The 27,504-nt window shown below is 39.5% G+C and overlaps 1 protein-coding gene across 1 annotated transcript in view; it reads left to right on the top strand.

The window, feature by feature from the left end:
• Positions 1 to 2,495: 2,495 nt before the first annotated feature.
• Positions 2,496 to 27,504, top strand: part of POU6F2 (POU class 6 homeobox 2) — a 423,061-nt gene continuing 398,052 nt past the window's right edge. Inside the window, exon 1 of the mRNA XM_074986042.1 lies at positions 2,496 to 2,600. Within this exon, the coding sequence (XP_074842143.1) occupies positions 2,496 to 2,600 (105 nt within the window). The remainder of the gene's footprint in view (positions 2,601 to 27,504) is intronic.

The raw sequence follows: 27,504 nt of genomic DNA, 5'->3' as shown, positions 1-27,504 counted from the left end.
AACCCGCTGCCCCTGCTCATGGCCACAACCCACCACCAGGCTTAATCCTCCCCAAATCCCCCTCACCCCCAACCACAGGACTTACCTTTCAGAAGGAGCTCCAGGTGCTCCTCCTGCTTCGCTGGCTGTAGAACATGCACTCCATGGGGGGAAAAGCCACCCGCAACTCATGCAAAATTTGAGTTACGTGAGGGTGCATGGGCATGCAACCTTCATATAAGTTGAGGAACTACTGCATGTGCAAGAGGTTTGCTTGTTTAGAGAATATATGGAAATTTGAAATGAGTTTGTACATTTCTGCTGCAGAAGGCCTTTTCCTGAAAAGAAACCATAAAACAAGCATCTTCAACTTACCTTTCAGATTCCTATATTTGCCTGTAGCACAGCTGTTTTTATGGAGTCTGCTTAGGCAGCTCCCTCTGCTCCCTTCCCCAGTCAACAGCTATCACTTTGTTTTACTCATACTGATGATAGTGATGATGATTATGCCCTTTGCAACACAAATTATTTTTTTTAAGAAATCATCCTGGAGAACAAAACAGCAGCAAATTCCAGGCAGACTGAAAGGCAACCCAGTGTATTAGTTTGATGAGTTTTCTTCCATGGATAAAGAGGAACAGATAAGATTTCAGCATGAGTGGTGCATTTTAATTATGTTTAGAAATGAAATGCAGAGCAGATGTTGATCGTACCATTTCAAGTGCTCCTTACCAGTTCCAAGGAAGAAAGTTTCCATGTTAAACATTGTACATATCTTATAGCCCTTAATTGGAAGAACTTTCTGTCCCATGTTTGTTGCTGTAACTGCATATTTTTGACTTCTGAAATGTAACAAAGTCAAAATTCTTTTTTGTTTGTTTTTTCCACATTTTCTTTGAAATATGCAGCAAAATTTTCGTTCTTAGGTTTCTACTTCATAATTTAAAAATAACCATAGTAGGGAAACAGGAAAACATACAACTAAATGTGCACTGCTCTCTTCTCTTCCCTCCACTTTCTTACAAATACTGACATGCTATGGAGTTGTAAGCATTTTTGGTTGTTGGAATCTTAATTTTAAATCATTAGAATAATTAGCCAGCAAATTGAGCAAAAAGCAGGACCTGAAAATGTGACAGTTATGGAGTTTTCATCTTTCATGATATGTGTGTGTTTTTTACTAGCAAGTTTACTTCTGTAGACTTCCAAGAGGTTTTTCTTAAAGGCATAAGTGACATTAAGAATGCTTAGGTCTACATTTTGAAAGAGAAAATTATTAATAAATAACTAGTAAGAATCTTGTTTAAACTGGAAAGGGTATGATACAAATATTAGGAGCAAGTACGGGTAGTGCTTTTCACTCTGACAATACGAAACCAGTTTCAGTTTACAGTAATACTGTAACTGGAATTTTCGAATGAGAACAGAAAAGATAAAGCTAACATTTATGTTAAGCAGCAATACTCCAAAAACATGTAGGACTGTTACTTTAATATATTGTCAGAAAGCTGTATTGATTCACAAAGGGTTAAAGTGCTACTGGGTTACATTAATGTCACCCTTCAGCAATCACTGGCCAATAATACATCAGCAATCAATGCTCTAACGTGTTGTTCATAACACTCGGCTTTTGGAGACAAGTGCATGATATATTTTGACAAGGAAAAAAAGCCAGTCTTGCATATGCTTGCAAATCTTAACTTAGAAGGGAAGATATATGAAACAAACTGCTTCCATTAAAAAAATATGATAATGTTTGCCATCATAAGTAACAACATTTTATGTCAGTTCAGTGGAGCAGTGAATGAACCAAAATTCTCCTAACCTTCAAAATGCAAAGGATTCTGCGAGTAGGATTTACATAGTTTGAATATTTTATATTTTAGTGCTCATCACAGTTCACAAAAACTCATACTTAAGTATGTATTTCCAATCAGCAAATGTTCAGTGGGTGATGTGGGATGCAAAGGACTATTTTAAGCTTTTAGTCGAGGGTACCAGTTTCACAAGCCCCCTTTTTTTTCCTCTTCTAGTTTTAGTGGTTTCAGATTACTTGTATATGGACATGTGAAGCATGGCAAGAAACGTAAAGAAATCAGGAAATCAGTCAACTCCCGAGAAGAAGAAGGGAGAAATAAATAAAAATAGACAGAGAGAACTCTAAGGGTTAAAGAGCTGACCACTGTATGCATATATAAAATTACTATTTGGAAAGTTTAGGTTTAAAAAGAAAGCACTAGTTTAAAATACCTCTTAGATGTATTAAATCTTTAGGCAGAAGATTACAGCAAGTGTTTTGTCTTTGGTGGGTAGTTGTTTGTCTCACTTTATTTACTTGGTATTGGGTATTTGTCAATGTCATTTCATATCTGCAGAAAATTCATACGTTATATGGAAGTATGTATGTGTGTGAGTGTGCTGAAGGTCACATGACTATTTCATCCTATTTGGTGGAGCAGCTTGACTTTTTTCCCTTGCTTTTGGTGATGGTTGTGAGTGCAGAAGTTGATTGACAGATGCATGCCAGAAACCCCCATTCTCCTTTTCAAAGACTACATATGATGGATTGCAATCTTTCAGCTCAGCAGGACACAGGGACCACGCAAGCTGTAATTGGTCAGGTATGGAGTCAGCCATTTCTCAACTCCCCTTTTATTTTTTTTCACAAGGGTCTAACCATATGATTCACATAATTCATATTTACAGTACCATCTTTCTATCTGTATCTTCAGCTACCCGCAAGTGTGGTGCTGAAAGTGAGAAAGGCAAAAGACCATATTAATCTGGTCAGAGAATCACTAGTTAAACCTAAAAATGTCATGCTTTGCTTTAATAATCCTAGTTTATAATTTAGTCTGAGCTTTGCCAATATTTATTTATTAATTTACATTTGTATTTTGTCTAAATGTACTAAAGTAGAAGAAGTGAAGAGTAAAAGTGTTATGTTTACTGAGGAGTTGCTTATATCCCTAATGCTGTTCATTATTTCTGTATTGGCTGTATTTTTATACTAGAGGCTGTGGATATTTTTTTTTTTGCTTTTACTCCTAACCCAGATAATGTGTGATTGAGCTTGGTAAATGTAGTAGTCTTTGCTGCTGCAGAGGGGCAGCCTGCAAATTAAACACTGCCACAATCTGAAAGGTCCAGGTGGTCTGCTGGTGCTTTCTAATGCAATCCAGCACAACAGCTTTAATAAACAGCTCTATTTAGTTCTCCCTCCCTGTATCCAGGGAAGTGAACTGGTCTGGGGCTGCTGTGATGAAATGCCAGAAGAATATCTCTCTGAGGCCTCACAAGCTGATTTTTAGAGCTTTTCCGTTTTGTCGTCTTTGTCTTCCAAATGGGTCAGTGAGTCCTTCTCTTTCTGTTTTGTGATTTCTGATGTCTGTAGTTTTGTGTGTGTGTGTGTGTGTGCGTGCGTGCGTGTTTTAATGTTGTGTTTTGAGCTTAACTAGAATAGAGGAGAATCATTGTCTTTTCATTTGCTTTCCAATAATAATCTGAAGTGTTGGTGAAAGAAATTATAGCATCCTGCTGCATAGGAAGGATTGTTTCCCTATGAGTGCAATAGGAGTTGGAAGAGGGTGTCTGATTGTTTTAGCTAACAAAATTTTAAGTACTCGACACTTTTTCATTAGCCATTGACTTACAAATGAGTCTCTGGTAAAAGATATTTATGAACTCTCAAAAGTTTTTTTTTTCTTTTTTGCATATGTTTCCAGCATATGGAACACATGCTGCTAAAGTGATGACAGACTATTTGTGTTTCCTGTATGTTAATATAGTGGTGGAAAAACACACATCTCATTATTTTCAACCAAATTAGAGCAAATCACTGAAGTCTCTCAAAGCACATGGCTTATTAATACCATTCTATACAGTAATATGTTGTTAGATGGAAAATGTCAGGTGTGCAATGATGTGTATAACACACTCATATTGCTTTAAATATTCTAAATATAGAGGATTTTTTTAATTAAAAATCTCCCCAAATATTAACAGCTTTTTGTTAGGCATTTAGAAAGTCATGCTTTTTTAGAAATATAAAACTGCCTGTAAAAATATATTTCGGAACGTGTTAATTACCTTTGGGTGGAAACTTATTCAGTGTTAAATACATATTTTTATGGTATTAAAGCAAATGTAACAATAAGGATTTACATATGTACTGTTGACAGAAAACGTAACTTGAAGACTTGAAGAATCACAAAGCATGTGATAGCTACAGTTTCCTTTTAAATATAACTTTTCCCATGTATAAGTTAGGTCTATGTTATTTAATGCTTGTTATACTTATGAAATTGATTTTTGACAATGGAATGAGTATGGTCCTTTTTCTTTTGTCTGTAATGTTCAATTTTCCTCAATTAAAAACAAAGTTAGCTGAATGCCTGGAAAAATATTTGTAGTGTTGTGTTGTATGTCATTTCCCAAAAATCAATAATGAAAGCATGCACTTAAAAGAAAAATTCATTTCACAGTTTTAGGAACTAACTTCCTTATTTGTATTAATTCAAGATTACTGTTAATTTAGTCACTTATGCAGTTTATCTGTAAGCTATAAATGTGTTCCATGCATTTTAGAATATATATGTGTTGATTTTTGTGCATTTAATGTGTGTGTGTGTGTGTGTACACATATATGCGGTATTTCAAGTCTATTTTATTTTAGTTTTCATAAATTCTTTTCTTCAAAGTTTTATAAATAGGTACATGTTAATTTGGAATAAACAGCTAAAAATTATAAGATTTACCCTTTGATTAGAGCTGCTGAAATTTGTTTTCACTTTGTTAAATAAAGTAAATTTGATAATTAGGACACTTAAAATTATCGTTGTAATTAGCTCATACTAATGAAAATAGAAATATTAATTTTCCCTTGGGTCTGAAACAATCAGCTGATAAAAAGAGAAAATAACTGGCAAATGACATGCCCTAGATTCCATAAAATCACTCCAAAATTTCATGTATATCCTTTTCATAAATAAATAATAAAGCTATAAATATTCTATACATACCATTTTTAAAAAACAAACCAAACCAAAAAAAGCCCCTTTCATTTGCTGCCGCGATAGTGCTGGAAAAAGTTCTTCTTATGAGTTCTTGTTAACTTTCAAGGCCCCAAAATTAAAACTGTAAAGACATGTGTACCATTACGTCTTTTCATTGTGGAACAATATTTCTCTCTGGTGCTGAGAGCCATATTCTATTTTGGCAGCTCTAATTTTAAATACTGTCTTAATTTCTACTTGTGGAATGTGAACACACGTGCTACAATCTCTGTGCACATCTCTACACAGATACAGATCAGAAGCACTAACAGTTATTTGTAGTTCAGATACAAGTGTGTGGACTGCGAGGAGTGCTAGTTACTGTTAAATGCATTCCCAGTTTTCTTTTTATCTTGATTTCATCTATCTCTGAGCACCAATGCCCATAGTGGCTCCCAGTGGTGATGGCAATGGTAGGCATAATATCGCAGTGCTAATCATTATCTGTAGCTGGGTGTACTGGCTCCCAAAATTGCTTCTCTACCTTCCCTCTGGATTTTTCCTCCCCCAAGCAAGCAATTAAGCAGCCAAGTACTCTGAAGAACAACCTCCTTGTCTAGTGTGTCAGAAGTGAGAAGCTCATTGCTCATTGTGATTTTGATTCATAACTGCAGTGTTTGGAATCAAACCCTGATCTTTGACAGCTACCTTCCCCACATGCTGAACCATAGTAGGAGTTTAAAGTTATTTTCTTTTTATCCTTTTACATGAACATTTACGGGTATTCTGAACTAGTCTCCACACTTTTACTCTGAGACTATTGAAACTGGCTCCTAGCTATGTCATCATCTAATTAATTATGCTATATCTTTCCACTTTGTGCAATCACTAAATCTTTACTGTATCTTTTGGTTGTTTTTGTCCTTGTTGTTGTTGTTGCAGACCTGACCTTGTGAGTGACTGGTTAGTTCATCAGCATTACAGCCCCCCTGTTTTTGTCTCATCTCAGGCAGACTGGTCACTGTGTCCAATCACCCTTCTGGCTTTGCTGTCCCTAGGGGAACCAAGGCCAGTCTGCCATCTTGATTCAGAAGCCTGAGGGCCCAGGCTGGCTGCACATTTGTGTTCACTGTTTTTTAGAAATATAGTAGAATGAAGGGATACAAAATTAGATGGTAATAAAAATGGATGAAGTAAATTAAGTGAAACCCTTCTTCAAATAAGCAGGCACTTGTCAATATTATTAGTATGTTTGAGTCACCTTTCTTAACACCAACCATATTTATATATTTCAGTGATCTCCTTCCATATGGTCTCATAATCTAACAAAATGCTGATTATGCAAGAGTAAACACATGCTCTTTTTCCATAGAGAATTTGGCTCAGAAGGCCAATTTATGAGATTGATATCTCAGATATTGTACAGCATAGCTGGTTTCTCTCTGGCTTTTAATTTGTTTTTTGGTTTGTTTGTAATTATTTTATAGCATCAGAATACTAAGTATTTTGAAAAGAATCTGCTCATTTCAGTGACTTGCTTTTTACAAGATTGAGCTAAGTGTCCAAATTAGTGGGGTTGTTTTTAATGCTGATTAATGCATTTTCAGCAGGCTAATTTTTAACCAGTGAAGAGCATATCTATATTTTAGTTTGTCCGAAACATTCGTTAAAGAATTCCTTGATTACTCCTACAAAGAATTTTTGCTGCTTAAATGCACATTCCCATTTCTAATCTGAAGGACTCATACAGTTTTATTCTTTTCAATAAAATAATCTTATACATTTAAGCATTATAAGCTTAAAATAATGACATTTTAGGAATTAAGCCCTTTCTTCTATGTTTTGGGCCAAATCCTATTCTCCATGGCAAAATTAGAAAGGCATTTGACCCACTCTCTGTTTACTAGAGACACACGTGTGAACTATATAGCTACCTGTAGTTGAGTTCTGTAGTTGGAGAGAGCAAGTGAGATGCTTATGGACAGATAGATATTAAATCTTGTTTTCAGTAGTCATGAAAACAATGTAAACAGAAGGAATCATGTCTAAAAACATATTTTTAATATTTATGAACACTCTGGTTCTCTGATAATGAAGCATTCCATCTCCACAGAAAGTCTCTTTTATATGCTCTCCAGAACATCGTGTTCTTAAGAATTATTATTGTAAGGAGATGGAGGAATGTGGCTGTAATATTTTACAATATAAATATTTGTTGTAGAGGAGTTTGGATCTAGTTAATTTAATATATGTAAATTTTTTTGGTCCTAGTCCTGGATTCCCGCAAAAGAATGTATTTCACTATTGACTTTTCCTTTTACAGTGCAAAAGATGGATTTTTAATAATTTTCTTTCATATTTAAAATGATTTTTCCTGCTCCCAAATCAGCTTTTAATTGATATCAGCCCTCATCAAATGTTCTTAGCAGTGTGTTTTTTTTTCTTTTTTTGTAGTGTGTTTCTTTTTCTTTCCTTTTCATCTTGTGTTGTGGTACCCAGCCTGTTACTTGGTGGTTGAACCCATTTAGGAAGTCCAATGTTTAAAGAGCAGTGCACCCATATTCACCATTATTTTAAATGTAAAGAAAAATAGCACACAGGATATGACCTTTAAATTGCTGGGTGTGCTACAATCCTTCAGTTGTGTAGATGTTTATCTTCTGGCAATGCATTTACATTCAAGTACCTTTGCTGTGGTTCCTTGATTCTAGCCTGATAAACTAAATACCAGTCTGGGCCACTTTTCCTATGTATAGTACATGCAAGTGACTGTGTAGAGCCTCTTATCTTACACTGACCTGTAGCTGTAACAAGGCTTTTATTTTTTGCTCTGATCTGGACTGAAACTTGAAGAAAACTGAAGCAAAGAAAATACAGTTGAAGCCAAATGTCTGTAGGATTTCCAAACCAAGAGAAGGGTATGGTAAATATCCATGTGTTGGTGAAGTACTTCTCTTGGGGGTACCTGTTTGTGATGCCTCTTATTATTCTATAATTATAATAACAGCTGTGTTGCCATGTCCATTCTGGGGGTCTCACTCTGAAAAGCCTTGATTTGGCTGAAGCACATAAGGAGCTCTCAGTGAAGTAAATAGGAATCCAGCATACGCTTTAAGTTAAAAATATGCTTATGTGCCCTTCTGAGTTGGGACCCAGATCTTTACTCATGTGAGTAATCCTTATTTGTTCAAGTAGTCCTGTACAACACTGAACACAATGGACTACTGACAAGAATAACTGTATGCAAGAGCCAGCCCTAGCTGGCTATTGTCATTGCTCGTAAATTCAGGGAAATCTGATTTAAATTCTAGCTAAATAATTAGAGTACAAACTGTTGTATAATTAGAGGCGACTGTTAGGATTAAAGTGAGTAATTTATGGCTCTTGAACATTTTTATTTTTCATGAATGTCAGGGCTATAGGTAAATGGACTATAGCTTCAGGCTTTTTGTTTTATCGCTGGCTTTGAAACCTCTGTGATATGTAGGACTGTGTCTTCAAAAGAGAAAGATTAGCTGTTGATATTTGCTACTGATACTCTGTTGACTGGTAGTGCTGTTGCATAGGAGAATTTTATCTAACTGTGAGATCAAAAGAAAATTTTGAAGATCAAGAGACTGTTCTAAATTCCTCACTATTTTGAAATCACAGTGGGAGAGGAAAAAAAGCTTTATACCAAAGCACTCTTTTCTGTCCAACACTATAAATGAATTTTCTTTAGCAGTTTAACATAAATATCATATTTACTGCAAATGGATAATTCTACCATTAAAGGTATATTCTCTGTTCATGTCTTTTATACAGTTTCTTGGATTAATTAAGCACTGAACCTGGAAGCCTTGTGGCCCAGCCTTAATTTTACTCTTACGAATAAACCCATTGATGCCACTGGGAATACTCATGGGCTTAGAGTTAAGCATGTGCGTGTTTGCAGGGTTGGGGCCTTACAGCCTGATATTACAGCCCTTACTCACATAATCCATAGTCACAGGAGTAGTCCCAGTGCTGCACTGCAAAATCGTGCAAGTTGCTCATATGAGAAAGGATTTACTCTGAACTCCTGCTCTTATTAATATCAATAATAAAAGTTTTGATAAAAATAAAAAGTCTTCATCTACTTGATCTAAAGTATTGTCTACTTGTAACTTCAGGACTTGGCCCTGAGTTAGGGAGAGTTCACATCAACAAGGGCCATACCAATGAGCAACAGGTCCTTAGCAAAAGGAAAAAGATAAAAACAAACCAGGTACTATTTCACTTGCCACTTCCATAAAATAAATTTTGTTTTACACAGTTCAAACCTTTTCAGGGATCTCATACTTGTGTGTTTAGGAGACAAAGTCGAGCTGTGTAATGGCACTTCCAAAATGGAAATATAATAAGGGCACAAATAATAGGCAAAAATGCTTTGCAGTAAACCCCTGCTATGGAAATAAAGAGTTCCATCTAACAGATAATAACAGAGCGGGAGCCTTTTACAAGCAGACTAAATAAACTGGTGATAATATGATGCAAAACAGGTGCTGTTAAACGTACTACAGAAGATAATTATTGAGATATCAGAATGCTGGCCATTTTACTAAATGGGTTATTTCTCCAATTGCATTCCAGCTTCTGGCGACAGCTTCAGATTAAGTCAACTTTTACTTACGGTTTACTTAGGCCTTACATCTACTGGCAGTAAATGGGAGTTTTACTGAACCAAAAACTAAACAGGCACTTGAGGATGTTTTTCACATTTGGAAGGTATATTATTAAAAATGCAGATGGGCTAAGACTAAAGCAACAATATTTATGATTAGTTTATATTTTCAGAGCATGGCCTCAGTTTTGTTCTCATTGGCCAAAAATCTCACGGTCCTCAGTGGGAGACCATCAAGGTTATTATTGTTTATCCATAATATGATGCAAATGGTTTGAGGCTCAGTTTTCTTATACATCTCACAGTAGAGAATTTTGCTGAAGTGCCTGCCAAGCTCTAACTATAAAAGATGGGTAAAGATCAAAATAACATGGATTTTTTTAAAAAAGAAGTGTTTCCTTTAAACAAATAAGTAGTAAATAAGGCTACATCTACACTATGAGACAAATTTGAATTTAAGGCAGTTAGTTCAATATTACAACTTCACTGTCTTCACTGTAAATACCATTAGCTTGATTTAGGAGCACTAACATTGCAATCATAACATCGCCGAAACCAGCTGGGTGCTGCATTAAGTTAGAATCTAAAAGTTCGAATGAAAGTTAGTGTGGAAGCGCCATGTCTATAAATAAAATTTATTAGCATCCAGACGTGTTCCGTATGTGCCCCACAATGCCCCACAGTGCTCCACTCTGGCCGATTCCATCTCTGCTGCTCTCCAGGTGCTCAGGAATTAAGTAAGAGGAAGACTGTGAATTTCAATTCAGGACCAGGAAGCCTGGGTCTGTGGGGTCATGCTTGTATGAGAGGCTGAGAAACGTCTTTCTTTCCTTGCTATTAGTGCTGTGAGCGCATCTACCCATTACGTATAGCCTGAACGTGGAGTTTGTGGTTCTGTCTCTACCTCTGCTAGATGAGCACTTGGTATTTTTTTCTACACTGCCTGGTGCCAGCTGCTGCCCTGATGCACCATATGGCAGCTAGGCTGTTGTGGGGGTTGTGCTTGTATGAGAGACCGAGAAACTTCTTCTCAGTGGTTTACATTTGTGTAGGCCCCCACTCCTTCCTCCACAGGTGCCATGCAGTCAGGCTCTTTCCCACACCCAACTGCATCACATGGCTAGCCCCTGACCCAAGAAGATAACGTGCCTGCCTTTCAGTGCCAATAGTGCTGCCAGGTAGCACCATGCCCTGGCTTGCACGCACTGAGGGCTCCAAGGGCAGAAGTGATTTCAGGGGCTTGCAGCCACCCGGGGCAAGTTTCCCCTGGCCACTAGGACTTTCACAGCCTGGCTGCAGCCCAGGTGGAAGTCTCCCGCAGTGGCTAAGATTTTTGAGGGCTTGCAGCTGCCTGGAGAAGACTTGCAGGACCTGGATGCCGCCTGTGGGGAAGCCCTCAACTGGCCTGCAACCCAAACCCCCCTATCACCTCCCACCAAATCAAGGAAACTGGGGACTAGCTGTCGCCAGGGGGAAGTCTCTGCTGGTGGATACAAATTGCAGGGCCTGGCTGACACCCGATGGGGAAGGTTCAAATGGCCCTCAAGCCACGGACCCCACACCCACTGCCAAAAAAAGATTTTCAGGGACCATATCAGCTGGCCATTTAACCTCTCAAATACCAGCCGCTCCAATGGCAATGAAATTTGGCAAGCCCCATCCTCCATCCCCCTGTGTTGGCCATGTCTGTATAGTGAAGAGGGAAGCCAAGAATCTTTTTTTCCTAGCCTTTTCTATGGTATTTCTTCTAACATTGGACCCTTCATGCAGGGAAGAGTGAGTGGAAGGCCAGCTGAGAACCTGTTGGCTTTTGCAAAAACCAAGAGATTTCAGCCCCATCCCCCATGTTGGCCATGTTGGCAATGTCTGTGTAGTGAAGAGGGAAGCCAAAAATCTTTTATCTTAGCCTTTCTATTGTCCTTCTTCTAACTGTGGACCCCTTCATGCAGGGAAGAGTGGGTGGAGGGCCAGTTGAGATGACACAGGGTAAACAAGCTGTATAATGAACAGGGAAGCCAAAACCCCTGCCTCACTAAATCTCTTTTCTTCAAAACGTTTACTGTCTACTCTTTCTTCATGGTTTTCATTGTCCCTCTATTATTTTCAGGGATCAGATGTAATCAAGGGAAGGGGGACAGTGGGTGGAGAGCCACTTGAGAAGACCCACACCTGGTGCTTTTGATAAAATCTTTGATAAATTTAGTTACAGCTACAGTTTTAAGAAGCAATTCAGTTATAGAAGCAAAAGATTTCTGTTAATTTATCAATCTTTGTTGATGCCCTACTTTTCCTTCCTTCCGCCTGGAAAAATGGATGCTTGCTTACTACGGGAGGGGAATGAGGGCGGTGCAGTGTGGGATGATGATGTCAAATACCCACAACCACTTGCAGGGAATTTTTTCCCATGCTGCACCAGTGAAAATACACAGAATGCTACGGGGCTGGTTGAGTGCGGCAGCAATGAGTTGACTTTGTGGGGAGCCTGTGGGTAGATGAGGATACTTAAGTTTGAATTTATAAAAACCCAGCGTTACAAAATTGATTTTAATAAATTTGAATTGATCTCATATTGTAGATATAGCCTAAGATACAGGAACCACTCTGAGACAGTTCTTGGGCTAAACCCCACGAAGTGCCCAGGGGTGGCAACAGACTTCATTGGGACCTGGGCCACGTGGTGAGGCAGCTCAGCTTCGGACACCCTCCTCTCCCCCTAAAGGCCCTCAGCACCGCTAGAACCACACCACAAGGGGCTCCGGTGGTGATTTAAAGGGGCCAGAGCCCCAGGCCCTTTTAAATCACCATGCCCCAAGGCAAAAGCCTCCTTTGCTCCCTGTGTCAGTGGCCCCACAAGTGCCAAATACTTGTATAACACCTGCAGTTCCCTTGGATTTCAGCAGCTGTTGCTGTTGTTCAGCTGAGACCCAACTTGAAAGTACTGAATGCGCCTTAGTCCCTTTCTCAATATGATTAGGCCTTAGAAGCTCAGTATGGGATGTTTTCTTTAAAGGAAATCCTCTCAAAAAAAGAGGAGAGGTTAGTACTGTTATATTAAGCTGCTCTAGGGGAAACACAACCACTGCAGGATTCCTTACCAAATGTTTTTCCTTCTCCTCACCATGTCCTCCCGCTCTGCTTACAAAATGTGCTTCACATTCTTCAGCTGGATTATAGAAAGCAGAAATAATACCTGCAAACAAGACTCCTTTAGTCTTTTGGAGTAAAGGTTGACTGTTGTGGCAAACGTAAAAATGGCTTCCAACATGGATGAATAAAGCCAAGAACATCAAACTCATTTCACTTAGTGTCATTCATGATGATTTATTATTATAGTCAGGGCAAATTGTGGTCTCAGAGCTGAAACAATTTTATCCATTTTTTTTTAAACAGAATGTTCCAGCTTGGTTCTTATATCCTTAGGGTTGCAATATTGAATTCAGAATCAGGAAACTTAATCTTGCAGCCAGATTTGACAAGATGCTGGTTGAATGGTAGGCAGAAATGATGGTTTGTGAGGTGTAATGCCCAAGGTCAGACAGGAAAAAAGGTAACAGGGTTCTTCCACAAGGTTTGTATGCAGTATTTACCTGCCCCATGCCCCAACCAGAAAAGGCAAGAATTTCTTTGTACACAAAAGAATAAGCAGTATTCACCTTTATATCTTCATTGTGGATCTGAAACCTCTGAATGTTGCTCATTGTTTTCTGAACAAAGAAATATACTTTAAAACCAGGTATATGAGCAGAATAACTGCCATGTAGAGCAAGTTGGCTAGTGATGTTACTTATTTAGGCACCGATCCTGCAGGCACTTAAATGTGTGTAATTCACACAAACAGTCCCAATGACATTCGGGGAGGGAGGACTGCTTATATGAATAAAGCTATAGATATGCTTAAGCGTAGGGCAGGATTGAGGCCTTGGAACCAAAATGGCCTCAGTAGAATTTGCAAACGCACATCTGAGGGCACAAAGTGGACCTCAGGCTTGATGCAATTCAGCATTTTAGGGTTTAGAATAATTTGTGAAAATTGACACGCTATATTTGAAATTAAGATTTTTTTTCATGTTCCAAAAATATAACATCTAAATTTTAAGTGGCTCAGTTAAAAAAAAATTACAATTTTCATCCCTGCAAACACTGTCTACAGTTTATTATTAAACTCACAGTGGATTCTGAGAAAAGGGGAAATTGAAGTAATTCCAGAATTAGGGAATTGGTATTGCTTTATAAGACAGCTCATCTAACAGCTAGTAAAAGCACTATGGGTCTTCTGAAAACCTTTGTTCTTTTCTATACAGATTCTGACATCATATGCATCACCGTGGTTATTAGATCTCAGCATTTACATTCTGTAATCAAGTGTTTTCTAAATCCTTAAATAATCATTTATTTATTTAAAAGGTTATATCCAGCTATGGATTGTATTGTGAAGCACACTTTGACTCTTTCTTGAAGGACACTGTAGAAATGCATGCTGTTGTTGTAGCCTTTCTTTCTTTCTTTCTACAGAGCCACACAATCTTTTTTATTAAATTAAGAGGTGCACAGAGTGTGTTAAGAAAATTTGTGGATTTACTGTACACCATGATGTCTTTCACTACAGAAATTACTGACAGTTGAATAGGCTATGTACACAGATTTCTACTCTGGCAGTTAATAAACACCAAAAAAACATCTAAAAGATTTCTTTTTCTTTCCCAAGAGAAAAGAAAAAAAAATAAGGCATTTTCTTTAAAAAGTATATGATGGAAGTATATTCTGAGGGTCTATTTTTGATCCGAATTTTGCTGATATAAATAAAGAGTAACTCAGTTACACTGCTGTAAACATGTTAGTTGAGTTACAGTGGTGTAAATATTACCAGAATCAGTCTCTAAACTTGGAGGGTCAAATTTTGCAATACTTACTCCTGGCTTGGCTACACAGTCAATGGTCATTACAGTGTAATTTCCTGAGTTCATTTTAACATTACAGGGTACTTGTAGTGACCACCAGCAGGATCTACATGTACCAGCAAATGTACTTCCAACATTACACCCCTGTCATGTGCATTACCCTTCTGCATAAACAAGCCCTCAGGTAAGAAGCCCAGAGACTAATTGACTACGGAGTGTGTGATATGACCAACAAAGAGCCCAGCAAGAAGGAGGGTGGGAAGTCACACCTTGTGCTATAGTAATTAATGTTAATTTTAGCAGATTGAGAATTCTGAATCAAATGCATTATGATTGTAAAGCTTAGTATATTTTGGAGCTGCCTACTCAACACATTGCAATGACTCAACTGATTACATTTTTAACCCCCCAGGCTTCAACATTGTTTCCTAAGACAACTGACAAGTATTTATGTTACAGGTGCATTATTCTGTTAAGCTATGTCTTTATGACACCCTAAACGCAAAATAAGATGTGCAATTTGCGTTATGCATAATTTGCATAATATGCAAATTGCATATCTTACTTTGAGTGTAATTCTTAATAGGCTGTTTCAGCATTTGGTGCTTTCTGAACAGCGCCAAATGTCAAATAATGCACTATTTCGAAATATCCCTTACTCCTCCTGCAACGAGGACTACAGGGATGCTGAAATAGCGAGCCTGTTATTTTGAAAAATATTTTGAAATAACGGGCACATTTCACAGAGATGGAGGAGCTATTTTGAGATACCAGCATACCCACAGGACCCTTCGTTGCTGTTACAGATCCAGACTAACACGGCTACCCCTCCGATACTCAACATACCCCAAAGTAGTTCTGCCATGTAGGCCAAGCCTTAGTATTCACGGCTGTTAATTTTAATAAGAAACCTTTTTTTTTATTCAGACACAAATTGGAAAAATATTGAAGTAGCTAATTTTTTAGGGTTGATTGTTGTGTTTGAAACTTCAAACAGCTCCCTACATATCCTCCTTTCTCCCCCACGATAAACCTCTTTCCAACAGACATGGCTCCCTCTGGAACTATTCAGTGCTGCTGCTTATATGAGGCTTAAGAGTTTCTACAGACTGCTATGAAAATCTCTCTTTGGCATTCTGAATATATTGTCTCCACAGTGCTTGTGTTCTCTGCAGCCCAAGAGAAAATTATAGGCATGTAGCACCACCTAGTATTCAGGTTGCCTGATATTTCTCATTATAAGACCTTGTTTAAAATTACATTTAACCACCTACACTGAAGTATTGCATGCCAAGTGTCTGACCAATCTGAATTATTTTGGAAAATTTCAAAACCGGAGTTAGAGGGGAAAAATATGTTGTTTGCCCACACTATAAATTCTCGTGGACTTTTCTTTTAACAGCTTTGACACCCTCATATGTTGGAGCAAGCACTGGGTAATAGGAAAAGTGGTGTCCTTTTGTCAGGGTTGTATCTTTTGCCTGTCATACTCCGCTAAAATTTGGCCAAATTATAAACCTTTGAAAAATGGTCCTTGCACATGCTCAGAAGAGTCCTCTTAAATTTTGAAGCTAAATTCCCTTAAGGTTCCATCCACATTAAACAGATTGAGACTCCACACCACTACTTCTATTATTCACCTGTGCAACATTAATTCAGCCATTTTCTGCATGTGCCTGCTGAGATTTTCTTTAATTACAAGTTCACATATTTTTCGCCCACTGGACCCTGCCTCATTCCTTTGGGGATGAATCAAGGTTGTGTAAGTAAGCATATTTCACTTGTTACTGAAGTTGAAGTATGTATAATGAATGAGGTAATACACTGCAGGAAGACAAACAAGAGTTTCATGGTTAAAGCAGTTGAATCTTGCCCTGGAGAACTGGATTCAATCTGTGTCAGAGCCACAGAATTCTGATGGGATGCTGGTCAACTCATTTAAATGCAGTGCTTTTTTTCTAGGAAAAAAGATGCCAGAATGCAGCCCCAAACCACCCCACCTCCAGATTTGAGGCTTAAACCCCTTGCAGCCCCAACCGCTCCCCCCCCAAGTCGCATTCCCAGGCTTAACCTCTCTCAGCATGAATCCTGTCCCCCGCATGACCAGGAGTTACCGGCCTCAGACAACAGCTCTGTGCACTGCCCAGCCACTCGCCAGCCAGGTGGGTGGGAGCAGGGCAACAGTTGGAGGACAACGAGGCCCCCCAGGCTGGGAGTGGAGGAAGCAGCACTGACCATGGGGGTGATTTGGCTGCTTTCTTCCCCCATCTCCCTGGCACAGGCAGGGGGTTCCTGCAGCTGGGGGTAGGGGTGAGCTGGGTTTGCACTCTGCTCCTCCATGGCCACAGCCTTCCTGCTACTGCTCCTCCCTGCCTCTTCCTTCTCAGCATGGCTCTGGCAGGGGCAGGTTAGGCTGCCCCTCCCACCAGCTTTCCTGCAGGCTTAGACTTCCCTCCACATGGTGCACACAGGTGGCTCCCTGCCTTGCCAGCTTCCTCTTCTAGGGCTCCCTGCTTCAGCTGACTGCTCAGCGGCTCTGGAGGCTGCACCCACTTAAACAAAAATACTAAATTCAGTTTTAATGGCAAGCGTTTATGCAGTGGCAGCTTCCAGAGCTGTAAGTGGGGTCAGTGGCAGCAGCACTCGGAGCTGCATGTTTATTTACCCCAGCACACACAACTTGGAGCTTCCAAAAAAAGGTGCCGGAACTCTGTTCCACTCCACTTCCCTAGAAAAAAAGCCCTTGTTAAATTATACTTTTCACAGGTGGTCATTAACAGAGCATGCCTCATTTTCTGGGCACTTGATTTGAATCTCTGAGGCCTGAGTTGCAGACGCACAGTACTATTCTATTCAAGTGGGGAGTGAGGCCTCAGCTCACTTAGCAGGTTGGTGCATACACTGTCTCTCTGGAAGTATTGAACTTAGTAGTTTCTGTGAATGGCCGGTGAGAGGGACTGGGCACTGTAGTGAGACATTTCTGAGGAACTCGGAAATGGGGGTTCTCTGATTGTTATGTGCAGGGTACATTGAGATTGCCAGACTGAGTAGCAGCTTTGCTTTTAATATATAAAATTCTACCTAGTGTGAAGTACAATATAAAATCATATCCTAGAAATCTCAAATTGGGCACCGACTTAATTCCTCTGTTTATTAGTTCCCAAACTATAAAATTTGAATAAGAACACACCATGTTTCACAGGGATGTTGTGTAAATTAATTTATTCACATGCAACGGCAATGGACGAGGCAATTGAGCAGAATGTTCTGGAAGAAGAGATCAATAAGAAGTGAATTACAGAGGAGACACTGAAGTTGGCCCAAAAGAAGAGATAACTGAAGATCAGAAGGGATGTTTCTGAGAGGGCGGAATAGTAATATAGAGTGAAATGCAGCAAGGTAAGAAAAGTGGCCAGGAAGGATAAGGTGAAATGGTTAGAGGAGCAATGTGAAGCTATAGAGAGGTATTACAACAAGCATGAGACTAGGAAGGTGTATAAGATGATCAGGAATATTAATAGGAAGTGGCAGCCAAAGAGATGGCAATCAAAGATGAGAACAACAAGGAGAAGGTTGTGCAGTGATGGACAAGATATTGCACCGATCTGTACAAAGCACAGTTGTACCTGACTGTCTCAGAGGGACTGATCAAAGAACTGAAAGAGATATCTCTGGTGAGCATTAAGAGTGAGACCGATATTTCAAAGGAGGAAGTAGAAACAGCAGTAAAATGACTAGAGAACAACAAAAGCCCTGGAAATGATAAGATCACGGGGGAGATGATCAAATATGGCAGAGAAAGCATGATTCAGGAAATACACCAACCATGTAATATAGCATGGAAAGAAGGGAAGGCACCTAAGGAATAGACAAGATCTGTGCTAGTAACAATATACAAAAAAGGAAGTGCACTGGAGTGCAAGAACTACAGAACTATTGCCCTAATAAGTCATCTAGGCAAGGTGCTGATGATGATACTGGTGGAGAGACTGAGATCACAGATAGAGGAACATCTAGTGGACGAGCATGTGAGAGTCAGGAAAGATAGAAGTACCATACAGCAGATACTGGCACTAGGAGGCTACGTCTACACGTGCACACTACATCGAAATAGCTTATTTTGATGTAGCGACATCAAAATAGTTTATTTCGATGAATAACATCTACACGTCCTCCAGGGCTGGCAACGTCAACGTTCAACTTCGACGTTGCGCAGCACCACATCGAAATAGGCACTGCGAGGGAACGTCTACACGCCAAAGTAGCACACATTGAAATAAGGGTGCCAGGAACAGCTGCAGACAGGGTCACAGGGTGGACTCAACAGGAAGCCGCTCCCTTAAAGGGCCCCTCCCAGACACAGTTGCACTAAACAACACAAGATCCACAGAGCCGACAACTGGTTGCAGACCCTGTGCATGCAGCATGGATCCCCAGCTGCTGCAGCAGCAGCCAAAAGCCCTAGGCTAAGGGCTGCTGCACACAGTGACCATAGAGCCCTGCAGAGGCTGGAGAGAGAGCGTCTCTCAACCCCTCAGCTGATGGCCGCCATGGCAGACCCCACTATTTCGATGTTGCGGGACGCGGATCGTCTACACGTGCCCTACTTCGACGTTCAACGTCGAAGTAGGGCACTATTCCCATCCCCTCATGGGGTTAGCGATTTCAACGTCTCGCCGCCTAATGTTGATTTCAACTTCGAAATAGCGCCCAACACGTGTAGCTGTGACGGGTGCTATTTCAAAGTTGGTGCCGCTACTTCGAAGTAGCGTGCACGTGTAGACGCGGCCAGATTGTACTGGAGAAAACTTGATGAAAGAACAAGAAAATCTACAATTGCTTCATTGATTTTCAGAAGGCATTTGACAGTATAGATCAGAAAGTGACTTGGGCGGCGTTGGAGTGATACGGAGTGGATAGCAGAATGATACAGTTGTTAAAGGATATCAGTGACAATGCAGAGACAGCAGTGAGAATGTACAGAGAGATGGGAAGTTGGTTTAGAATGAGTAGAGGTGTGAGACGAGAAGATCCAATATCACTGAGTATCTTCATCACACACCTAGACAGAGCGATGGACGAGATCAAGGAAGAAGTAGAAAGGGTATCTGTGCATGGGATGAGAATCAACAACTTGAGGTTCACAGATGATGCAGAAGGTTATACAATGCAAGTTACAGCTGTTTGGGCACATCTGCAGAATGAACGATGAACAAAAAATCAAGACCCTGGTATTCAGCATAATGGACGGTTCAAATAGGAGAGGCAGACCCCACAGAGAATGGGTAGATGATATAGTAGATTGGTACGGAGCTAATCCACAGAAACTAAGCCACACAGCACTGGACAAGGAAGGATGGAAGGAAATAGTGAGAGAGGCATTGGACACCAACAGATGCTGAGCCCGTAGTTGTTGATGATGATGAATGCTCAGAAACTAGTTTTGAATGCCATGGTAAAGCCCATGACTTCAGAGCAGGATTTGAATAGTGCACAATAAACCAGATATGTGGCCCCATGCTGAACAAGGAGGAGAGAACAAAATGTTGAACCACTGTTAATCATGGAAGCACAGTTCCTTGTGTGAACTGAATGAAACAGGGCCCCTGTGGATGGCTTCCCAGGCAACCTAAAAGGTAGCATTTTATTAGGTTTTACATGTAATAGGAGAGAGACAGAGGCTATGTTTACTCTAGACATATTAGTCAACTACTGATATGCAATTTTAGCTATGCCCGTTGTTAAGCTAAAATTGACTTATTGGGGTCGACTGCTATGGCTGTCTACATGGAAGAAGATTGATGGGAGTGTTTCTTCCTTAATTCTTGCTGCTTCCAAGGAGTTTTGGGGTCAACTTTGACCCCGGAAAGTGCCATTTCATGTGTGTGTGAAACAAAACCCCAGAAGATCAGGTTGAGCAGGTTGATCTTCCGCCGCAGTATAGACGTAGGCGCAGAAAGAGAGAGAGAGAGAGAGAGAGAGAGAGAGAATGGCATTGATTCAGTTGTTTTCAAATCACTCTCAAATGCACTTGTTAGATATTCTGCTTTCGCTTGAGTGGTTGACCTCAAAACTTTTCCACGTTTGCTTACATACATAGATAAGGCTCCTCAAGTATTTGCCAACACTCAAGCAGTTCACTGTTTTATTTGTCGTCTAATATGATCCTTTACCACAGTATCCAAGGGAAGTAGGGAGTTTTTAAGGGTGACCATTGTATACTGAAAGTAACAGTCATTACTTTTCCTTCATAAGAAAACTTTAATCTATTTCAGTAGGAGTTTGTATGAGTAAGGATTGATGGCCTGATTCTCCACTGCCTTGGCCCTTGTATATTTACACAGTTGCAAAATATGAGTTTTAGGACAGGGTCCTTTATTTTTCTAAGTGTAGTACTGAACCTAAAACTTTTTGTTCACTGAACATTGCTCCTTAGCGTCAAAGTAAAAAGTTTCAGGCTATGCAGAAAAACACTGAATTATCATTTTCAGCTGATTTTTACAGAAGTAATTGCTGCTTTCAGCAGCACTGAGCTACTTTTTTTCTGACAGTCTACCAATTTCCACTTTCTTGGGGGTAATTTTCTGAAAAATATACTTAGATCTCTTCACCAAACATTATTCACAATTGCAATTGTAATGTATGCATAATTTTGTAGGAATATGTCAGGATACTGAGGGGAGAACTGGAACAGACTACTAGTATGCACTGTTGAGTTGTGGGGGTGGGGGGAAGGGAGAGATGGATGCTGAGGGAAGCTGGTAATTGTCTGAACAAGCATGTGAAGAAAACAGCATGGAGACAGGCAGGGAGTTGCTATGTGGAGGGAGAATGGTGGAGTGATTAAAAAAAGAGGAGTGTGAGAGTCATGGGAAGGGGTATCTTGACTAGAATTGGGTATTTTGAAGGTGATATTTTTAAAGGAATACAGTCTTCTATAATTTTATTACAGCATATTAGTAATTGGTTAAAAACAGAGGACAGTCTGGCACAGGCTGGGGAGAACTGGGATTTGTAATCAAGATTAGGCTAGTTGAAAGACTGGGTGAGACTAAAGAAAGGGAAAAAGGGCTAGGGATTATTAAAATACGTACATGTGTTATATCCTTTTCCTGCATCTTTGTCTTTTAATGTCAATGCTAAAATCTATCTCGGGGACCTGTCTTAATGAGTGTCACCGGAGCATCTCACTAACTGGGGAGTGCTATGTGAGGAATGCTAGCTAACAGAAATGCAGGTGGACCATCCGGGATTGCCTCTGTTATCTTACCATTCTTTCTCAGAATTTTGAAAAATAAATTTAACAGCTACCAGTGTCAAATGTTAATCACTTAAATTCCTTTATTTGGCATGAATTAAAGCTAGAGTTGAGTGACATTTCAGATGGCAGTGAACCAGGGATGCTACCATCTAAAATATTCTTAATGTTACGTGTCTGTAAAGCAATCCTTAAAGTTTTCCAGAATTCTTCTTTTAGCAAAGGTGTAGCTAGCTGTGCGACTGATCCACGCCTGCTGTGACTTAATGAGTCTTTTGAAATTGCTTTAGTAAAAGACACTTGCTTTCGCTTGGTCAGAGCCATTTAGGTGTTCATTGCATTGGGCATGTCCCTGAGATAGGTTGGAAGATGAAATATTTTTCCTGGCAACCCACTTGTGCATCCCTCAAAAAAATGAACTAGGGAAGGAGAAGTGAAATAACGCTTGTGATTTGTTTAACCTTACTATGTTTTACTTAAAATAATTAATAGCTCCATCTTCTCACCATGAATGTAGGGTGGAATGTGAAAAATGATTTATGTATTCACATTCTCCCATATACATCTTGTGCTTCAGCACTGGAGAGTGGACTTGCTGTCCTGTATGATTCATATAATTGTATTACTTATATGCTGCAGGCTCAGGTCTCTATTCATGTGCATGGGTGCAGCCAGTATGAAGGTCAAATGGAGACAAAAATTGAGCCCTTTATGCACTGTACTCCCCATATGGCATGGGATTTCACTATTCCAACTCCTTTAAAAATGGGAACTTGTGCCACACACTCTACCTCTATCTCTGACTATCATCATATTCAGAGCTAACATTAAATTATTGGCCAAACTCCAGTCCCATTGAAATCAGCACTAAAGCTCGAGTTGATTTTAATGGGACCTGGATTTGGCGCTATATATTTTTTCACTGATATGTTTTAGTTTGAAGACTCAAACATGATGATTGGATCATTTAAATCCTGAAGAGTTCAGGTGTCTTCCCCTGTAAATATTTTAAGGCATAGATTCTGCAGTGATCTCAATGTGTTTGTAGACATGCATGCAGAGTTTACTGCAAAATTTGGGCCTGCCATGATTACCATATTTATGGATTAACTATAACTATGTGATGCCACAATTAACACTAAGAAATAAACTTATGAAGTACTGTATGTGGATTGTAATGCCCACTGGGCTTTTAAGAGCTCTTCTGCAACATACAGTCTTCAGTTCAGTGTATCTCATATTTAAATATGATGCACAGTGGAGACAATGATCAAAATAACTCTTAATATTTTGAAAGAAATGATGAGGGCAAGAAGATGAGACTGGATTTAATTTTGCAGCTAAGATCAATGGTGTTAGAGATATTCCTACAGTCATTCAAAATAGTAAATCCTGGACTTTCTGAAAATGTTGGACACCCCATGAAAAGAAAGTTAAAGTTGGGATATTTGAAGAAAAGAAATGATAATTTGTTCTGGAAGAGCAGCAGAATGTGGGGCACTGCACAAATAAGAACCATCAGAGTCTCCCTATAAATGTTGTGACTGTTTAGGGCCAGATTCTGCACCATTCCCGAGTGTACTTTTTCTGTGACTAGTTCCCTAAATTGGATGTACAAAATACAGATCAGAAACATGATAAATACATAGATGGTTCAACAGAGTGCAATTCACGTAATTTTGTGGGGAGGGTGAACGGATGGATCTGTTTTTCCACTGAAGTATTTAAAAGCTTCTCTGGTGTCTGGAGATTTTCAAGGGTAGATTTGAATAGGGGGTAGAAGTCCGTTAGAGCAAAGGGGAGATTGTACCACAGATGAAACCATGGTTTATATAATTGTTTATAAAAGGCTGAACAAAAAATGAAATTGCTGTACTGCAACATACTAGAATGTAGTCTTTGTCTTTTTTATTTTCTCAAAAGCCTCCACAAAACTTTGAAATAAAAGAATCAGTTTTGAAAAGCACTGAGCATTGGCCTAACTCTGCTCCCTCTGATGTCAATTGTAAAATTCCTATTGACTTCAATAGGAGCAGAATTAGGCAAACATTGAGTGCTCTTGAAAATCTCATCTATAATTTACTGAGTTATATCAAGTAGTTTGCATCACAGTACAGCCAGCATGGGTGGATTCTGAAGAGATTATCTATAGCATCTATTAATTTAACCATTTACCATTATTCACAGATCAGAGTCTCATGTTTAGATCCTCTGAATAATTTTATAAACCATTTATGTAATGTTTTCCATCTTTTAATTGCACGTATTCCAGAGTGTTTTACAAACATGACATACTAGGATAATTTTATTTAGCACTAAGGTGAAACAATGCCACTATTTAAAAGCATGCTGCAGTTTTACACCACATTTTGGGACAAGAAGTGAGGAATAACTTATCCAACTCCAACTGCTCAAGGAGTTTAAACAGAGTGTGACAATTCCAGTTCTCAACTTGACCAGGATAGTGGTGCTAGCAGCCTTCTTTACGCAGTCCAGATGGTTTGCACTTTGAAAGGCAAAAAAGAAAAAAAAAGTTTCTGCAAGTCATACTTCCATGAACTATTTTTACCATATTTCTTATGAAAACAGTGGGTCACAAATCCATTATTTTTTATATGTATTAATTAATGTTTTGCTAGGGTTATTTGCGTGTCTGAAAATATGGTGAAATACCTCACCCTGCTGTATTTACAGCTCATGTTGAAGAAGGAGCAGCCAGCATTAGGGTATAAAGTGACATGTAGATCTTGTAATGCATTTTTTAACTGGAACCTTTACTTGGTCAACTCATGCCCATTACAGGTACAAACAAATGTGTGATTACACATTAGGAAGCGTTCTGACGTTCAACATTGCTAATCATGAGAAAACTTTGCCCCCAAATACAGACCTTGACCCTGAACAGAGTCACTATAAATATTAAGGGCCAAATCCAAAACTGCTTAAGTTAATGGGGAGTTTCAGTGGGTTTTGGATCTAGCTCAAGATAAAATAATTAATTTTATTATTGTTCAAGTAATAGCTGCATGTAATAGCCGCATGTTACCTGTGCTATATAGGACAGACTCAACTGTTTCTTGGGAGTCTCTGAATGTTTTAAAAAGTCCTGATTTCACCTAGCTAGAAATAATGTATTGGTCTTTTTAAACAAATTCAAACTGACTGCATTACATGAATGACAGAGTAAAACAGCACCTTACTGCATAAAAGGACACCAAACTCGAAATTTACTTCTATAAATACAGTACAGTGCATTTATCCAAATCTAATGTGCTGTCAAGCTGAAAACTAAGGTAAGCTTTTCCCTAAGGCTCTGAACTAAGGGTAAAATACTGGCCTCATTCAAGTCAATGGGAATTTTGTCATTGACTTAGTGGTACCTGGATTTCTCCCAAATAATTTACAGTAGATAGTGTACAACTCTATGATATTGGGGGGGGCTCTTCAGGGAGCTACTCTAGTGGATCACAATATAGGATTGAAGCCACAGAGAATGTAACATCTTCAGAGAACTGTATAATAACTATTCCCAATGGCATAACATGAAGAACAAGGCTTTTTAAGGTATACTCATTATTTGTGGTCTAAGGAGCCTCAATTCCCACAGCATGCATCTTTTTTTCATGTCCCCTTTCACATTTTCAAGTTGTAGCAGCTATGTTTTATCACCATATTCTACATCAGCCAGGGCACCCATACTGCCTTACTGTGTAAAAGAGCTGGAACCAGTGTACAAATTAAATATTTTAAAATATTTATGTTTTCTTTAAATATTTGTGTGTTAGGGCCCAGTGACATTGAAAAGTTATTCTGCCACAAAGAAGTAGACAAAAATGCGGACCCTTCCACTGAAGGAACATGGGCTGACTTTAAAAAGATTTGGTTTCCCATATTGAAAGGCTTCAGCCTGGCTCAGGACTGGATCCCAATATCATCTTCTATTAACATTTTGCACGTCTTCATCTGATGCCATGGTTTAGCCTAGGAATCTTGGGAAGAGGAGAATTCTATAATTCATTCCAATTTTCTACAGGAACTGTGGACACTGCTTAGATAAATTCCATTAGTCCTTTACCCATCCAACTCCAATTCAAGCCATGTTTTAGATACAAATGAAAATGCCGCCTGGCAGTTACCCCACTGTGGCAAGGGAGAGGTTAAAACTAGGCTGGAGGGAGCCTGTACAGACCCCTCCAATCAGGGAGAGACTCATAGGGGGCCAATCTAAAAAGGGGCTTGATGAGGCAGCCCTGTTATAAGAAGCTGCTCAGCAGAGCAGTGGGCAGTGGGTCCTGACCAGCAAAGGGGAAGGACTGATTGCCTGGATGAAGCACCTTAGGTAGAGCAGTGGTGGGCAGGCTCAGAAAGCTGGAGAGAAACTCCTGACTGATACCTCCCAGGCTGGGGACCTTGATACAAGGGCTGAAAAGGTGTGAGGGTCATATGGAAGTGGCTTAGGGAACACTGTAGGCAGTTAAAGGGAAGTGAAGGCTCTGCCAGAGAGTCACAATCCAGAATAGTGATGGGCCTGGGTCTCCCCCTTGCACAACACCTTGCCACCACAGAGAATGACTTTTACATGCTGTGGCTTGTCACTGAGGCAAGAGGCTAGACATTGGGGTTGCAGCTGGTTACGGAGGCAGGTGTCAGGACTGAGCACTACTGAGATCCCTAAAAGGGGGCAGAATGGAATAGTAGGAACTGCAGACAGGCAGTGTCTAGAAGAGGTCACTGTGGTCCAAGGATCAATGTAGGTCCATGGAGACACAGTGGAGAGCAGGAGAGACAATGGGCAAAACACGACCAGAGGGCAGCCCACTCCATAAACTGAGCTAACCCTCAGTATAACCAGCAGGAGGCACTGTGATGGTGTGGCATCCCTGTTACACCAAGTTAATGCAATTTGTGGTAGGGGACCCATGGGCAAGATACTTTAGAACTCAAGACTGCAGTGCTGAATTCTACCTGCATCCTAATTGCTGTTTAAAAGGTCAAGATCCTACAACATTGCACAAACCTGGCATTTTGCATTACTGTATATATCATTAGTTTTTGTATTGATGTGTGTGTATGTGTGTGTGTGTGTGTGTGCGCACCTTGGGTGACTTTTTATAGTAGGAACCATCACTTTTGAATGTCCTAAATTATGTGGATTTCAGATGTCAAATATATTTTTCTTCCAACATTGTTTTCTGCAATGATTTTTTTTAGTTGAAAAAAAAAAAAGCATAACATAAAATCACCTGACTGGTTACACTATTTCTGACTGAAATTGAGAAAGAAATAAAGCAGGAAAAGGGGGCATAAAAGGAAAAAATATCTAAATAAACCCTATCAAAATGGTCCAGAGTATGGCATGTTATATATTTTACATTTTTGGGTACATATTTTCTGTGAAAAATGTGTGCTTTCCTTTGTTTGATGTGAACTTGTGATTGAGAAAAACTTGCAACACTTGAAGATAATGCATCATGAATGTGAAGAGCATCTACCTAATGTTTCACTACAAATACCTAATGTTTTTCTATAGCTACCATAGTATCTAAGGCCTAATCCAGCAAAACATTTAGGTACCTGCTTAGCTTGGGGTATGTAAGCAGATCCGTGGAAGTCAATGGGACTACTTGTGTGCTTAAAGTTAAACAAGTACTTTGCTAGGTCAGGGCCTAAACTGTGAACAAATTGGCATAACAGTCTAACAGACTTCACAGAGGACTCTTCTCTTTGTCTTTT

Source organism: Carettochelys insculpta, chromosome 2 (genome assembly GCF_033958435.1).
Source record: "Carettochelys insculpta isolate YL-2023 chromosome 2, ASM3395843v1, whole genome shotgun sequence".
Classification (NCBI taxonomy): Eukaryota; Metazoa; Chordata; order Testudines; family Carettochelyidae; genus Carettochelys; species Carettochelys insculpta.
The sequence above is the reverse complement of the archived record's forward strand: the minus strand, read 5'-3'. Positions and strand labels throughout refer to the sequence as shown.